This window comes from Nannospalax galili, unplaced genomic scaffold, assembly GCF_000622305.1.
Source record: "Nannospalax galili isolate Female #2095 unplaced genomic scaffold, S.galili_v1.0 scaffold155, whole genome shotgun sequence".
NCBI classification, from domain to species: domain Eukaryota; kingdom Metazoa; phylum Chordata; class Mammalia; order Rodentia; family Spalacidae; genus Nannospalax; species Nannospalax galili.
The window spans coordinates 2,045,252-2,061,946 of record NW_008339923.1 but is presented as its reverse complement, the minus strand read 5'-3'; the positions used below and the strand labels follow the sequence as shown (position 1 = coordinate 2,061,946).

The 16,695-nt window shown below is 40.6% G+C and overlaps 1 protein-coding gene across 8 annotated transcripts in view; it reads left to right on the top strand.

Annotated features, from left to right (window-relative positions):
• The window catches only part of Dlgap1 (DLG associated protein 1), a 1,065,856-nt gene that overhangs the window by 667,845 nt on the left and 381,316 nt on the right, over positions 1-16,695 (top strand). For 3 of the 8 annotated variants that reach the window (XM_029564283.1, XM_029564284.1, XM_008834624.3), the window contains one exon: positions 3,898-4,936. In XM_029564283.1, coding sequence (XP_029420143.1) covers positions 3,962-4,936 — 975 coding nt within the window. In that variant the 5' untranslated portion in view covers positions 3,898-3,961. Of the gene's footprint in view, positions 1-3,897; positions 4,937-9,887; positions 10,012-10,187; positions 10,462-16,695 lie in introns of those variants that run through there. The other 5 variants (XM_008834626.2, XM_008834627.3, XM_008834628.3 and 2 more) reach the window with 5 other exon arrangements.

Sequence of the window (16,695 nt, the reverse complement as noted above, 5' to 3'; positions counted from 1 at the left end):
CGTCAGTGTCAGCCACAATTATCTATCCATGGTCAGTGGCACCAGGAATTACATCATCTGCCCTGCTCCACAGGAAGTCGCCAAATGTGTTGCTATAATTTCTAATCACAAAGTGATCTGTTTTCTTTTTAAAGTAGCAAGAGGGTAAAAGAGAGTGTAAGATCTACAAAAAGAGCTAAGCTGGTGAGTCGTTAGATTGACCTTGATCAGAAAAAGAGATTTAGCATTTTAAAACATACATGGCAGCTTATTCTATCATTATACGCTTATTTACCCTGTCATAGAGGAAAATGATTAAAATCTCAATATCCCTTCACAAACATGAAGAAAGAAGGGCGTTTACTGTATTCAGCCTCGGTACAGTTGGTTAACCTCTCAGAAAATATAGGTGCTTTCCACTATGATGAAAATAATCCACTTAAAGTTTAGTAAATATCACTTTGTGTATGCATAACTTAAAGAAATTACCATTAGTTACATCATTAAGCTTAATTCATCATTGGTGGCCTTAAAACACTTCATCTTCTCTGCTTATCCTCAAGTAGCATCATCTTACAGAAAATGTTACTCACATATTAAGATAATTATTGAATACTGGATTAAAATAGTCCTACATTTTAGAGTAAATGTGTATAATTCATGTTCCCAGCACTTGCCAGTTTCATATTTCATTGAACACAAAATATCTATCCAAGGCCCAGCTGCTTCAAGGGGGAAAGTCTGAAGTATCATCTCTGCTACTTTACTCGCTGAGATCCTATTTTGTCTAATCCCAAAATTTATTGTGTAACTCTAATCCTACTGGTTATCCCTTTTGTTTTGGCTTGTTTTCTATACTTATTTCTTTATCATAGTGCCACCAATGGAGCCGGGGGCCTGTCTCACACTCAGCAAGCACTCTACCACTCAGCAGTTCCTTGGCTTTCTTTCTACTTTCCAGTCCATATTTGAGAAGCAGAACTGTCTTCCATGACGCCTGGCTTTCTCATAAATTTCCTTGTAGCATAGCTTTGCTGAAGACACATATTTAGTCTTCCTGAATCCTTTCCTGCACAGTCTACTGTTCTGACCATAAGTTCATACAAAATTGTCCCAGGTTTTCCTTCTTTGATAACATCTCTTCAGTGGAAGAGATTTTATTTATATGCTTTTCCTGATCCATATCTCTAAGGAGTCTTGAATTCCTTTTTGGGTCTTCAGATGTCCATTTCTTTCTCTCCTCTAGGCACACCACCTTTGGATAGACATTCTATGGTCATCAGCCCAGGAAAAACTCCCAAGACTTTAACTTCCAGCCAAGTAGAACTTGAGAGGTGTGATATTGTTCAGAGGCTGTGGAAAGTCAGAAGTAGAAAGCTAAAGGATGCAAAAGGGCTACTCATCTGCCTGCTGTCTACTCTGCCTCACTCTGAAAACCACTGGTCCCTAGAATGCATGAGAAGTAGTCCCTCCCACCGCCTGTGTGGCCATACTGACCTATTTCCAATGAATAGATGCTACTGGCATCACAGAATGGACCACCTCAGGAAACTCGCATCCATGCATTGTCGCTGAATAAATATTTGCTGTGTTCTCATCAATAGATAGTCATACTTCAGTAGAATCTGGGTAAATGAAATGAGTCCTTGCCTTCATCATTAGTAGACTAACCAATTTCAAAAGGCTCCAATAATTAAAAACTCCCACCAGTGGTCTTGAGGTATTCATCAAAAAAGTGAGAGCTAACACTTGTCTAGAACACACAGGCATGAGATTCAGTCCTCAGCACAACCAAAAAGTGGGAGAAGAGGTGAGGAAGCGGGGAGCTTCATAGGGCAGAACGGAGATGGTCAGCACTACCATGCAGCCACAAATGCAGCATGTCCCATGGAAAGGGCAAGCCCTGACCTCTCAAAAGTCCGTGTCTTTCTTCCTGAGGCCAAGTGTAGACATTTTATCCTATTTTATATGTTCATTAGCCATTTATCTTTCCCTCTTTGAAAATGTGAAATGACATTTGTGAATTGGCTTTCCAGTACACTGGCTAAAATGACAACTTTTATATTGTTGAAAGCTTCAAATTTTTAACACAGGCTGTCAGGATGACCTCAGTCAGCTCCTAAAGAGCACACTGTATTAGAATCCAAAGAAAATACAATCCCCTGCTGGAACTACAGCCTATTTCCAGAGCTTGAGGACAACCTGAGCTCAAATGTGAAGTCATGGTGAATTCCCACTGAATGAATCTGCAGGAACAGCCCCTCCTTCAGGCTGAGCTGAGCTTTAGGTTTACTCACACCCTCAGGACCAAGAGCCTTTCTTTTGCCGTTCTGCTATCACTTATGAACATTTTACCAAAAACCTTTAACCAGTATGTTAGCCTTCCTTCACCTTGACAAAATAACTGAGAAAATCAACTTAATAAAGGAAAGAGTTTATTTTTGACTTATGGTCTTGCAGTTTTGAGGGATAGGTAAAATGACAGCTCATTAACGCTGTAGCTTTTGATCTGTGGTGGGGTAGCACAACATGGCAAAAGTGAAAACAAGAAGAGACCTGTTCGGCTGGTAATTAAAAAGAGCGAGAGAGAAGGGTCAGGATCCCATTATCTCCCGATACCTAACTTCCTCACAATAAGCTCCATCTAGCAAAGTTTCCATGCCCTACGAACAGCACAACAGACTAACAACCAGACCCTGACACACTGGCCTTTGGGGGATATTTAAGATACAAACCACAGCAACTAGGAAGATGTCATGAGACTCAGCCAATTGAAACTTACTTGTTCTTCACGCACTCTTGGTTTTAGAGGACACTTGGCTCTCTGTGGACAGAAATACACGGGTGGCTTTCTCTACACCTTTGATTTATTTGTCCTGCCCTCTTTCAGCTGAATAATATGTGGGCTGGTTTGGGTACTATCATTCCTCCTACAAAATTCCGAACACGAAGTGTGACCGACTATATAAGATAAATCCTAAAGATTTAATGTGCCATGGGATTCTTGCTTTTCAATTCCCACTTGTGGAATGTTTACCATGTGCCTCAGGTAATTGCTTATTACTAGGTAGAAAGATATAAAAGTGACAGAGTTGAACCAGACTGTGAGGAACTTGATCTGGAAGAGACAGAAACAAGCAATTGTGTGGGTTCTAGGGAGAGCCTGTGAGATGCCATGAAATCACAAAACTGTAACTAATACTCTGCCATGGGTATCAGGAAAGGCTTTCCACAGAAATCTAGTCCTTTGGATATGCTGTGTTTATGATTAACATATAAAGAACTGAGGCTGGAGAGATGGCTCAGTGGTTAAGAGCATCACTACTCTTGAAGAGGACCCAAGCCAGGTCAATTCCCAGTACCCATATCAGGAGACTCACAAGCACTATAACTCCAGCTCCAGGGGATCCAGCACACATGCGCACATACCCATACACGTAACTAAAAATAATAAAATAAATCTTTTTAAAATTGTGTAAAGAACGAAATCACAAAAGCAAGCGAAAGATGCATTTAGTTACTGTAATCATGAAGGAAGACACAATTACCATGTCAAAAAAACTTTAAAGTCATTTAAGCTCATTGTCTGGTGGTGCTGATGTGTGAGGCTGAGGCAGGAGGACTGAGTGTTCCAGCCTGCCCTACGGAGCAAGAATCAGTCTCGGAAAACAAAACAACAAAATTGCATTTCATAGTTTCTTTTCCAGTTGGCTACCTTTTAACCCCTACCTTCTTCCAATTTGGGAAGGAGCCTTCCACCCTTACAAAGCTGAGAGACTTTTCCAGCAATACATTAAAAGATGATTTTATGAACAGCCTTAAGTCCACCAGAAAACCAATAGCATCATGTAGCACCAAGAAAACAGCAGTATATATGTGCTAAGATGCTAACTTCCCCCGTTATTTTTCATCCCTCAGGTCTTTGCCCAAGGCGGGTCTGGAACCGGGTTCCCATGACCCTGACGATTGCTTCCGGTCCGCAATGAAAGGTTTATCAGGCAGCCGCAGCCACCACCACGGGATCACCTGTGAGTCTGCCTGTGACTCTCTCTCTCACCACTCGGATCACAAGCCGTACCTGCTGAGCCCGGTGGACCACCACCCCGCGGACCATCCTTACTACACCCAGCGGAACTCCTTCCAGGCCGAGTGCGTGGGGCCCTTCAGCGACCCGCTGGCCAGCAGCACCTTCCCACGGAGGCACTATACCTCACAGCAGGAGCTGAAGGACGAGTGCACCCTGGTGCCCCGCACGCTGGCCACCAAGGCGAATCGTATCCCTGCCAACCTGCTGGACCAGTTCGAGAGGCAGCTGCCCCTCAACCGGGATGGCTACCACACGCTTCAGTACAAGCGCACGGCGGTGGAGCATCGCAGCGACAGCCCAGGCCGCATCCGGCACCTGGTCCATTCGGTCCAGAAGCTCTTCACCAAGTCTCACTCCCTGGAAGGGCCGTCCAAGGGCAGCGTCAACGGAGGCAAGGCTAGCCCTGATGAGACGCAAACTGTGAGGTACGGCAAACGCAGCAAGAGCAAGGAGCGGCGGGCAGAGTCCAAGGCTCGATCCAATGCCTCCAACGCCTCCCCCACCTCTCCGGGCTGGTGGAGTTCAGACGACAACCTGGACGGCGACATGTGCATCTACCACGCACCCTCAGGCGTGATGACCATGGGCAGGTGCCCTGACCGTTCTGCCTCACAGTACTTCATGGAAGCCTACAACACCATCAGTGAGCAGGCGGTGAAGGCCTCCCGGAGTAACAATGACATCAAATGCTCCACCTGCGCCAACTTGCCGGTGAACCTGGATGCCCCGCTCCTGAAGAAGAGTGCCTGGTCCTCCACTCTCACAGTGAGCAGAGCCCGAGAGGTTTATCAGAAAGCTTCAGTGAACATGGATCAAGCCATGGTTAAGTCCGAGTCGTGTCAGCAAGAACGCTCCTGCCAGTATCTACAGGTACCACTTGGTTAAATGATGGATGCTTTGAACTTGTTCCTGGCTTAATCATTGTCTGGTCTTTGCTCTTGGGATCTAGTCTTGGCTGTACTCTGAATTATCTATATGAACTTGAGCAAATGATTTAGTATTTCAGTGACTAACTGCCTCTATCAGGAAAATACAAGGAAGCTAGTGCTAATAACTTCACCCAGTTCACTTCATATACCAGATAGAGTGCTTTCAAAGGTGCTACCCAAAGGCAAGAGTCATATCCTGAGTTCCTCTTTTATCCGAGGGATCATGGGTAGGAAGGAAAAGAGTCCACACAGAATTTTTAAATAAACCCACCTTTTATCAAAAGTAAATAATAATCCCAATTTTGGAAAGAGTTCAGTTAGATCTATGCCATTTTTTTAGATAACTTTTTTTTAACTGAGCTTTTTAAATTTCATACATTTCCCACTCAAATCCAGACCGCTTCCCCCATCCATGCCACTCCCATCCCCCCACCGAACCCTATGCGCTCTGCCATACATGCTAAGTCCTATTCATTCGGGTGTTTGTACCCAAATGTCCTTCAGTGTAAATGTGTCCTCTGGAGTCCAGTCAGCCCATCCAGTGGTTGTGTGTAAGTCATACTCTCTCTCACCCAGCAGCAGTCTCAAAGAGTTCTCAGTCCAGTGCTGGCCTGCCACTTATGTCTCACCTCCCCTTTGGGCCCTTGTTTAACTAAGCTGACATGGGTCCTGTCCTGGACGCCATCTATGCCATTTTTTATAGGAAAAATACTCCTGAAACTATTGCTTCATGAAAATTGATCTACCTCTTCATCATTGCAATGATCATCACCATCACCAATATGAACCACACACCACCAACCTCACCCCACTCAGAGCAGGGTGATACCCTGAGGAGGCAGAGATGGAGGCAGGTTGGAGACCTGATAAGCACAGCTGCAGAGGTCCAGGACAACAGAGAAGAGGAGGAGAAAAAGGAAGCATCCGTGCAATAAAATACAGTTAGTGTCAGTGTGTAAATCCTACACACATACACCAAGGCAGGCTGCTCTCCCCTTTCTGTGTCTGTTCATGTTTTCCCTTCTGCCTCCAGTTCACTTAAACCAGATTCCACTTGGATAAAAATATCAGGAGGGGGTGCTTTTCCTTCCCTCTTTTCTCCTTCAGTATCATTTTTCCTAAGATGCAATGCTCCACATAAAAACCCTCATATTTTTCCCCTTTGAGAGCATTTTTGTTCTCTGCGCTCTCCTGCTTTTAAAGGTTTTTTTTTACTAGACTATAAAAGTGTGGCATAATTATTTCTATTCCCACCTTCAGAAGAAAGGAAAGGAAAAATTCTTCCACTGAGAAGTCAATGTTTTTGCCCTCTTTAAACTGTCCCTGACAAATTAGCTTCTTTGGGAGTACCTCTCCCAAGTCCTGAGAATGTTCTAGGCTGGCAGTCCTGGGCAAGAAGAGCTAGAGCCCATGCCCAAAGTTCAGAAGAAGCCACCAGCAGGTAGATTATTTCCACAAAGTCATAAATGTGTGTTCAATTACCTAGTTTACTGAAATAGGTAGTACTGCTAAAGTAGGTAGTACTGGGGTTACCTAGTTTTCTGTCACATTGAAATATATATATAATCATAAACAACTCTTATTAAAAGGTTCGTCTAATTCATTTAGTGTAGGGAAAAAGTGAACTCGGAAAACACACAGGCTTAGTGGTTACATTGTTGGCATGTGGTAGCAATGGGACTAGAGCCCAAATCCCTTAAAAAGATGGTCATTCTGAGGGCTGAAACTGAAGGATTTAGAAATGACTTAAGAACATAAACTGTGTCCATTATTGAAAGCAAAGTACTTTGAGAAATAGTAATTGTCTGGAAGAAAGAGATAGAGAGCCCAGAAATAGGCACTATTACTAGTGACAAAAAAAATGATTTTTTAAAGCCTATACTATAGTAAGTCCTAGTGAGATATAAGGAACAAGAAGTATCAAATTTTAAAAAATGATCCTGGAGCCAGGCATGTGGCACTCGCCTTTAACCCCAACACTTGGGAGGCAGAGGCAGGCAGATATCTGTGGGTTCAAGGCCAGTCTGGTCTACATAGTGAGTTACAAAAAAAAAAAAGGATACTGGGGCTGGAAAGATGGCTCAGTGATTAGCACTGGCTGTTCTTGCAGAGGACCTGGGACCTACAAAGAAGCTTACAACTGTTTGTAACTCCAGTTCCAAGGGATCCAACACCCTTTTCTGGCCTCCACAGGCACCGCATACACATGGTATACTTATATGCATGCAGGCAAAAGACTCATACACAAAAAATAAAAGTAAGTAAATAAATAAATTTCTTTTTGTGGAAAGCGTACTGTTCATGGATCTAGCCACAACCATTTTTAATAATAAAATTCTCAATTGTACTTATATAATAACTTAGGTTCCTCCTGTCTGAAATTTATTTTTTTTTCCTTCTTATGCCTTTTAACGTCATTCTCAAATGGAAATGAAGTATTTAAGATTTTAAAAAAAGGAAAATCAATATTAATTGGAAATCAATTATGAATCAAATGCTGTGACAAACATGTTTCATCTTCATAATAATCCTGAAAGCTGAATGTGATGAGACTGTTTTATAAGAGAGAAAAGTGCAGGTTTGCAATATCAAGGGAGTTTAAGCCCCATGCCCTGGAGATTGTAGAAATGAAATTCAGGCTTATTCCTGTTTCATACCAATGCTAAGGAAAGAGGTAGGGAAGGACAAAACAAAATCTTCAAAATAAACAATATTTTCAGTAAGATCAGAATGAAATCTTGAAAACTTTAAGTATAGGATTTAGTACAGAGTGGATTTCATATTGTAAAGTTAGGAACTTCTATTTTCAAATTATTTATCTTCCTTAAACTAGTTTTTTAAATAAAATATTTGAGAAAGGTATTAAGAAAAGTGAAATATAATACCCAACTAGAGAAATAAAACACCAATTATATTTCTCCATAGAGTAATTGTCAGAGTCATTGTTTTCAATCCTGGAATTACTGAAAAGTTATAAAAATTAATATTATCCTACATTGGGCAATAACCCTGAGCCATGTTTATTTAACCCTTCAAATATACCTGAACTGTAAGTTAATGAACATTGACATTTACTGAGTTTCTATTCCATACATGGCATTCAAGTTTAAAATATAATGCTAATTCTGTATTTCAAAGTGAGGAGGGCATGTTAGTACATAACAAACATGGAGGTCTGTGACCTCTTCCCCCACCCCATGTGCTGAGGTTGGAAATCTCCTGTAAAGGGAGGGGAGACCTGAACATTCATGTGGACACACAGAATGGAAAACCACTGCTAAGATTTGGGTCCCAGCTTTTCTCTTATTTTTTAAAAAAATAGAATCTGCCATCCTATAGAAAATCTTCCCAGAAAATGCAATTAACCAGCTCCCATCAGCTCTTGTGGGATAATTTCATTTATAAACTCACCCCTAGAACCAAATTTGAAGAAACAGAATTGTTTCTCTCTCTTCTCTCTCTCTCTCTCTCTCTCTCTCTCTCTCTCTCTCTCTCTGTATGTGGGGGGGGTAATATTACCTTAATTGCTAACTGATATTGAAGCTGGATTTACAAATGTGTTTATCAACATCAGGCTTCAGTTAGCAGACAAATCACTCTAGAAGTTGCACGAGGCTTCTACTCCCTATTTGTCACTAACAGTGACGTTGCCTGGAATCATCCTTCAACTTTAGGAGCCTCCTTCATCTCCTAGAAAATAAGGCACTTGGTTCTAGAAGACTATTCTCTCTGTGCACATTTTTAAACTCATAAATTACGTATTTCAGTGAACTAATTAGAGTAATTTTCAGGAGTTGGAAGGCCTGTGACTCTTATTTCCTAACTACCTACTAAAAACAGATGCTTTTCAAATGTTAGTTAATTTGCCCTTTAAAACTTTAGAGGCATTTCACAGAAAAAAAAAAAAAAAAAACAGATTTAGTAAATTATGTTGAATAACTTGACCAAGACACACACCCACATTTGGTGGGTCAGAAGTGGCTCATCTGCCTTTGAAGTCTTGAGTTCTTCGCATTGATCACACTCAGTCCCTTCCCTCTCCACGTACAGTGAGAGGAAGCCACCTACATTACATCTTTTATGTGCCAGAAATTATCCATATCTCATCAAGTACTCAGAACAACTTTTCAAAGGTATTATATTTGCTTTAAGTATATTTACAACTTTTCCTTGTACAACAAATTGGTTTCAATATATTTCCATCCATCTATATAACAAACTTTGATGAAATCCCCCCTTTTACCCTCTCTTACCCCTTCCCACTGTCTTCTGTTTCTTCCCAAATAGTCCTCCTTTAATTTAATTCTATAGCAAAACTGAAGCACAAATAAGGCTCAGAGCAGGTAGGACATCCAACAGTAGACTCCAGATCTGTTCAATTCTGTAACATGCTTCAGCTATGGAAGTAAATGCATGTTTTATTCTGTTATTTGTCTTTTTCTACACCAAACCTATGTGTGCATCTGACCTCCAATGTGTCCATGCCAGTAAGACAATGTGAATATGAAATTAGGCTACCAATGAGATACTGACAGGGTCCCTAATTTGATTCATGACTAAATTAATATTCGCCAATAATAGAATTTAAATACTAACAAATACCTGGTTGTCTTTGGAGAGTTGTCACTCAGAATCAATGTAATATACATCCTTGCCATGATTCTCTAAGAAAGGAGATCTGTATGTGTCTAACTTGTGCCTAACATAGACTTAGCAATTAAACACTATAGTTTGTAATCATTATCCATTCCAGTCAATACAGTCAGTTGGTTATATGTGCTCACTCACAAGCTGCTTTAGTTAATTGAAAAAAGATAGCCCTTTCCCCCAATATTGTTATTTTTAAATGTCAAGAATCAGATGTCTGCTGTTTAGAACTATTGTACCGCTGCCAGTGACTGTATCAGGGCTTGGAGGAAGAGCATGGATTTGAAGACATTAAAACTGTTTAATTCTCAGTTGAGATGTGGTTGGCTTTTGTACATTTGGAATAAAGCATTTATGGCACATCTCAGGGTAAGTGCTAATAGTTAAGTAAATAGAATAAACTGGAAAAGAGGGTTTTGTTTTTGCTTGAAAAGCAGAATTCGTGGTTGTGTTTATGCCTCTTTATATAAATGCTCTGTGTTGAGTGAGTGGCATATTAAGCCATTCAGAGGAGAAAGATTTTAGATTTCCAACTGTTAACCTAAGAAGAAGGGGGAAAAAATCCCTTCGAATCGTGTATTTTGCATTCATCCATCATCCAGCAGCAGAAACAGGAAAGGGGAAACAAAACGCTCCCGCTCCGGGTAGAAGTAGAGAAACACACAGAGGGAGTGAGAGAGAGCAAAGCAGGGACCAGGAAAGCCAGCACTCTCAGAGATGAAATTGTAGGACAGCAAAATGATCGACCTCTTTAAGGCTGAGTGGGTTTCTTCAGTTTGTGTGCAAGTTTCAAGAAATGGAAGGACTGACCAGGTTTGGGTATAACTCTTTTTATTACTTTGTATTTGATGAATGTTTGTAGTTGGTTTGGAAGGGGGGGGTTGTTTTTGTTTTTGTTGTTGTTTTGCAAAGTGGGGGGAATGCAAGAAGGATAGTTTGGTTATTTTGCTGTATTCTTTCTTCTCTAAATAATACTTAGTATGGCTGAAAGAGCTAACAAACTAATGTATGTACAGATGGTAAGAAAACAGGTGGGAGACATCAGGTGCCTACAAGTCTGTGTCTGCACAGAGGCTTCTTAAAATCCTAATTCACATGATCCCGGTGTGTCTAATGAGCTGTTAGAGGACATTAAATGGCTAGTGGCTGAAATGTGATCTGTCATTTTCCTGAATGAGGATCCTTAGCACTCACTGTTCCTTTGCAAAATTTAAATTTCTGGGTGATTGGTTTTTTGTGGAGTGGTTTTTGGTTTAGTTTTTTCTGTAGTTTACATAAGATCCCGCAAAGATCATTAAAGAAGCATTCACATCAAGTATAAGCTCGGGATTTTTTTTAAGTACAGGTACAGTTATTTTTCAAATCTGTTCCAAGATTACTTCCATCTTTGCCCAGTGGAAATTATCTTTTTCTGGCTGAGCCTTTCCTTTCACTTATCTTAGAACAATTTAAATTATACTAATTCGGTTTTAACTAGTTCAGGTGAAATTTATTGAGACTGTCAGTTCTGCTAATGACTTTGGCTACTGCAAGGTTGTCTGGCTGCCTTTGTCTAAAAACCTTGTCAACTACAAGGTTTTCTTTATTTTTAATTTATATTGCCTTAATAATCTAACAACAAAAAAATGCCAAGGTCCCTGAGTGCATTTATATTTGGCTTGTACAATCCTTTCCCTATTTTTCAATGAGATGCCTCTCCGCTGAAGGAAATGTGGTTACTGTGCCAGGTGCTACCTTCAATTGTGGAGGCAATGATCAGTCAGAATTCTGATAATTCTGTCCCTCTGCCCCCTCCTCTGACTTTTTAATTCTAACTCTTGCCTATATCCAATTAATAAGGAGAGAAAAAACAATTGGCACAGCACTATGAGGAAGCAGGGGTCCAGAAATACTCAGCAGTGTTAGAGAGAAATAAAAAATTAATAGGAAAGCCCTCTTAAACAAAATTGTTAAAGAAACTTTATTGTTCATGATCATCTGCCTATTATTCTCAAATCACTTTTAGCAGCACTAACAGCACTGGGTGGGCCTCAGTCAGCAGTTTCTACATGGAATGTATATTTTCTAATCTCAGAATTTCAATCTACTAATTAAAGACATTACATTGGTTAGCAAAATGTAAAAAGAGAGAAACTGGCCTTAGTTCTCTCTGTGACTGGTAGACTTGATTTCCCCTTTCTCCTTTGAGAACAGCTTACTTGATTGCAGATAAAGACAGTAACTCAAGGTTCACCATTTTTTTAGGAGAAAGATTCATCTTGAAACTCCAGCCCATCTGAGATCATGGCATTGTAGGACTTAACACTGTGATATGTAAATGTGTGTTCATTTGTTTGTTGAGCTAGGAAGAAAAGCTATGTAGTATTGCCGACTGACTTTGATTTGTGATTAGGTTGTATTTTCCATCATTATGATTTTAGTTCCTCTTGGTGGAATAGTGTGAGTTGTTTGGCATTCCACGGGGGCAGGATCTTTCAACTAATTAAACTTAGTATCATTTTCCCCTTTTGGAAGAGTGTGTTGCTAGGGTCTCTGACCGCAGACCTTACTGAGAAAGGGTTGAGTTGTGTGGAAATGCCATTGGTCTGAAGTGTGGACATCTAAAATTCCAGATGGTTCAAAATCACAGTACTTCATGACAATCATATTTTCTGTCATTAGCCAAAGAAATTTATAGAGAAAAAAAATCTGCCCTTTCAGGTAAAACTAGGTTACTATTAATAAATTCCATGAACAGTCATGAGCCTTCACTGTGGTTTCCATTACTCGCCTGAAAATTTGAACCCATACTTTTACCTGCGGGGGGGCGGGGAATGTATGCCTTTGTAACTTTGCTTGTAGGGCTCTTTTACCTGTTTCCCAAGACCCTCTTGTCTAGGCCCCACCAACAGACCAGTAACTGCTTTTTGGATGACATTATAGGACAGGGAAATTTTCTTCTTACGCATATTTAAGTGTTATGCATATCTAAATTCTTATATTGGAATCACAATAGGGAAGCACATTAATTTCTTTCAATGAATGATTTCCAGTTGGAATAATTTCTAAACTAGTTGATTCTCCAACAACTGAGCCCTCTTTGTAACTAAGAGGTAATGACATGCAGAGTTATTTAATTACTGTTATAGAACCCAAGGAGGTAAAGGAGGAAATGGAGCGTAAGGAAAGGCCTGTCATATGATTTTCCTGTTACTTTGAACCAATTTCTTATTTCCGATACTTGGAGTTCTTTTGGGAACATCCACATGACCAAGGAAAGACTGCTTTTGATGCTGTGATCCTTCAAATGTAATAGAGAACTACCATTAAAAACTGCTTTCTTCATTTGCTAAAGTTTAACACTGTGGTCTACTTCATTTTCATTTCTAAGATAAAGAGACCTCCAGCAATACTGAGTTTTCAAGATAATATGGTACTTATCTTGTGTATTTCATGTATTAGGTCACTCTTCTGGGTCAGCTGAAGTTTCCAATCATTGTTCTTAACAAATTAGGAAACTTAAATCCAGGCTTGTGAAGTGGAAATACTATCTATGAAGTAGAGTAAGGGTTACTGTTTGCTTCTGGCCTGCACACAGGTCTGTGGATCGACCCTTCACCTCCACATTTGCACATCTGCACCCACGCTTCTACGTAACTATTCATGCATTTGCTGTCTTTGATCTCTGATAAAATCAGATCTCTTTTAAATGGACCATTTCACAAAATCCGTGGAAGAAGAGTTACTACAAAGGAAGCAGGCTTTTTCCATGGATCCCGGTAGCAAACTCATTATCTTACTTTCTCAGTTTTATCTAAGACCATTAATATGGACTAGCTAGGCATGTCCTGACTCCCCACTGTGAAGATAAAGCAGGTGCTACTCCTTTTAATACAAAGAGATATTCAACAACCACAAAAGAAAAAAAAAAAATGTCTTCAATTACCTGCAGCCTTTGAAAACCACAATTCAATATATACCTTCAAGGTGGTCTAACTTCCTGATTTCACTATCTAGGGGATTAAGATCTAAGGTGTTTAATTAAAGGTAGGACATTTTCCCTTCAAAGGGGATATTTCCTGACTAGTAGAACTTCCTCATCGGAGTGTCATCTTGTATACCTCCTCCTTCACAATCTCTTCCTGGCAGGCTGGACACTGTAACATCCTAGCTATTTATTTTTCATGCAATACCCCTCTTATAAAAGAAAAGTTTGAAATGGTTTAGTTCGACCTATTCTATTAAGTGAGAAAAGGAAATACTTTGACAAGATCCATCATCTCAGTAGAGACGTGGGCCAGCAGCCTCTGCCTGACGGCCTGAGTCCTCTGGTCCCTGCTGTCTTTCACAGCCTGCTAAAACTTTACAGCTCTTCTCAAAGACCAGCTTATCAGTACTCATTCCATTCTTTTGAGGTGGTGAGGTCAAGGCACAAAGAGGCAAAGGGAGAAGAGGAGTGACCTGAGAGTTACATGTGAAACATGTTTGTGCTTTAAAAGTCTTGTAAGAGGTGAAGACAATAGCTAAGTAATTGCTGCAATTTGTAACTCCTATGATCACAAAATAACAGAGTATTTCTATTTTATTTATTATGCTTGCATATGATATGTGTGTGATGTGTGTGTGAGGGCAGGTGCACATATGCCTCATATGCATGTGGAAGTCAGAGGACAATTTTCAGGACTGTGTGATTCCCTCCCACTATAGACTCCATGGATTAAACTCAGTTGTCAGACTTGCACAGCAAGCACTTATACCCAATGAGCTATCTTCATGGCCCATGCTAGTATTTTTAACTTCAAAAACACTTGGCTATGTTCCTCCTATTATGGATAGGTTCTTCCTGCATTCTAACAGTATTCCTGGAAGTGAATTATGATCCAAAAGTGAATAAACAGAGCAGAACAGATCCACCTCTGGATATGTGATCGTTAGGTGCTACACTTAGAACACTGGGTCTGGTTTCTGAAGACAGCATGCTTCTCTCCAGAATCTTCCACTTTCTTGGAAGTCAGAATCCCTCATCTCACTTTCTTAGGATAAGAATTGACATAGCTGTATCTATACTTCCAAGCAGATATATATGATATGCGATGTATATAAATACACCCATACACATGGTAATATGTGTTGGGGCAATGAGGCCAAATATACTATCTCAGGGCAACAGTACAGAATCTGAGAGAAACAGCACATTGGAGAAACGAAAGGCTGGTCTTTTGATCATTACATCCAAAATCAGAGAGTGAGTGATTGAGAAAAAAGTCTGTCTCTGGGGCTGGAAATATTCCTGACACATGACAAAGTGGTATGAAAATGGGTACACGTGACCACGACCATGTCCCATGCAAGTCTATACAGAGCCATTTATTTTGAAATCTGTGTGTCATTGAATATCAGTCTGTCATTGCTTCTTAGAGGTAGTTCCCTTGACTTTGTGTGCCTGAGAATGACCTTGGGGGAGTCTGTAAAGTTAGGATCTCCAGCATCAACCCAAAAGATTTGGATTCTGTAGATCTGGCATGATTTCCCGTAAAGGCCAATCCAAGAACCACACTTAATTCTAGGGAACCGTGGGCAGAATTTCTCACGTGCTTTACTGTAGGGGGCAGTAGAGTCTAACTGATAGAAACGTGGGATTCACATGCTCTGCCTGCAAGCTTTAAGCTTACCATAGACTTCCAACGTGACTGGACTCTATCTCTCCAGTGTTTCTAATGTTCCATCTATAAAATGGGCATGATTATATGACTGGGTTTGTTTCAGGAGGAAAAGGTTGAGTTCCAATTTAAGGAAATCAATTAAAATTGTATTGTGAAATGTTTCGAAATTTTACAACTTCAGCTGTTAATATGAGATGTATTTCTCTGTATTTCATGTATTGCGCTACTTTTTCCTTTACATTTGGCTCTATATAATTTTCATCAGAGCAAGGCTAAGATAAGCACGTCTGATTCTGAGTAAAGCCTCCCCGATCCAGGATAACGGTGGATCTTAATCACAGTGTGAATACTTACCAGGTGCCAGCTAAACACATACAGCTTTTCCCTGTAGGTAAGAAGGCCAAAGGGTCAATTTGGATTGCTCAGTCTCAGTGGTTCAGGTTTCCCATGGCTCAGTATTTGCTGATAGAACTCGATTCTTCTGTCTTCCATTTGTGCATACAAACCTTGCTTAACTTTTATACCTTTATTCTGTCAACTCCCCACGGCTGTATTCCAAGCAATTTGGTAAATCAGCAGGACAAGTTGAATCAACAGAAACAAGTGTGGGACTTTGCTAAGTAACTCAGTCTACCCTTCTATTGCATCCTTTACAGGCTTAACCAACTTCTCTTAAGGAGTTTCCTCCACGGCAACTGGACAGATATGAGCCTCACCCCACTCTGTTGGGAGGTGGCCATTACTCTCCATGGCTCCTGCCCAGGGTCCACAACCAACCCTCCCCATTCTCTGAAGCCATGTATCATATTTTTATAAGGCTGTAGAATTCCAAAGAGCAGTGAACCTGAAGGCAGGTCCCTCTCAGGACCTTCTCCCCACAGAACCATCCGAAGGCCAGACTCCCTCCAGCAGCCATCTGCTTCTTGGCAGTCCTAAGTCTTCCCACCTTACTTGCTTTCTGTGGCCTCCAAAGCAACGAAAACAGAACCCATCAGAACACATACATTTTCATGAAATCATTTCCTGACCATGAAGACTTGGCAAATGATCTCAGCATTTGTTTTTGTTTTTATTGTTACAAAAGTGAAAATGTCTGATGATAAAGATTTTCCTATAGTCTCTCCAGGACCTTAATAGGTCATGGAAACCAGCTGCCTGTCCACTTGCTCTGTGGCTGTCCATCAACTCTTTCAGCAACGATTAGGTCTGGAGAGAAGTATTTTCTCTTTAAAGTCCCTTCACGGAGCCCAACTACTTGTAACTCTTAAAGAATTAATGGGGTTTTTCAATCCCCCCTCCTCCCTCCTAGTAACTAGTACAAGTTGAGTTGGATTCTCTGTAACTCAGTGTCAGGGAAAGTAACTGTCATTTGTTTGCAAATGAAACCTGAGCTTTCTGCAAAGACTCCCCT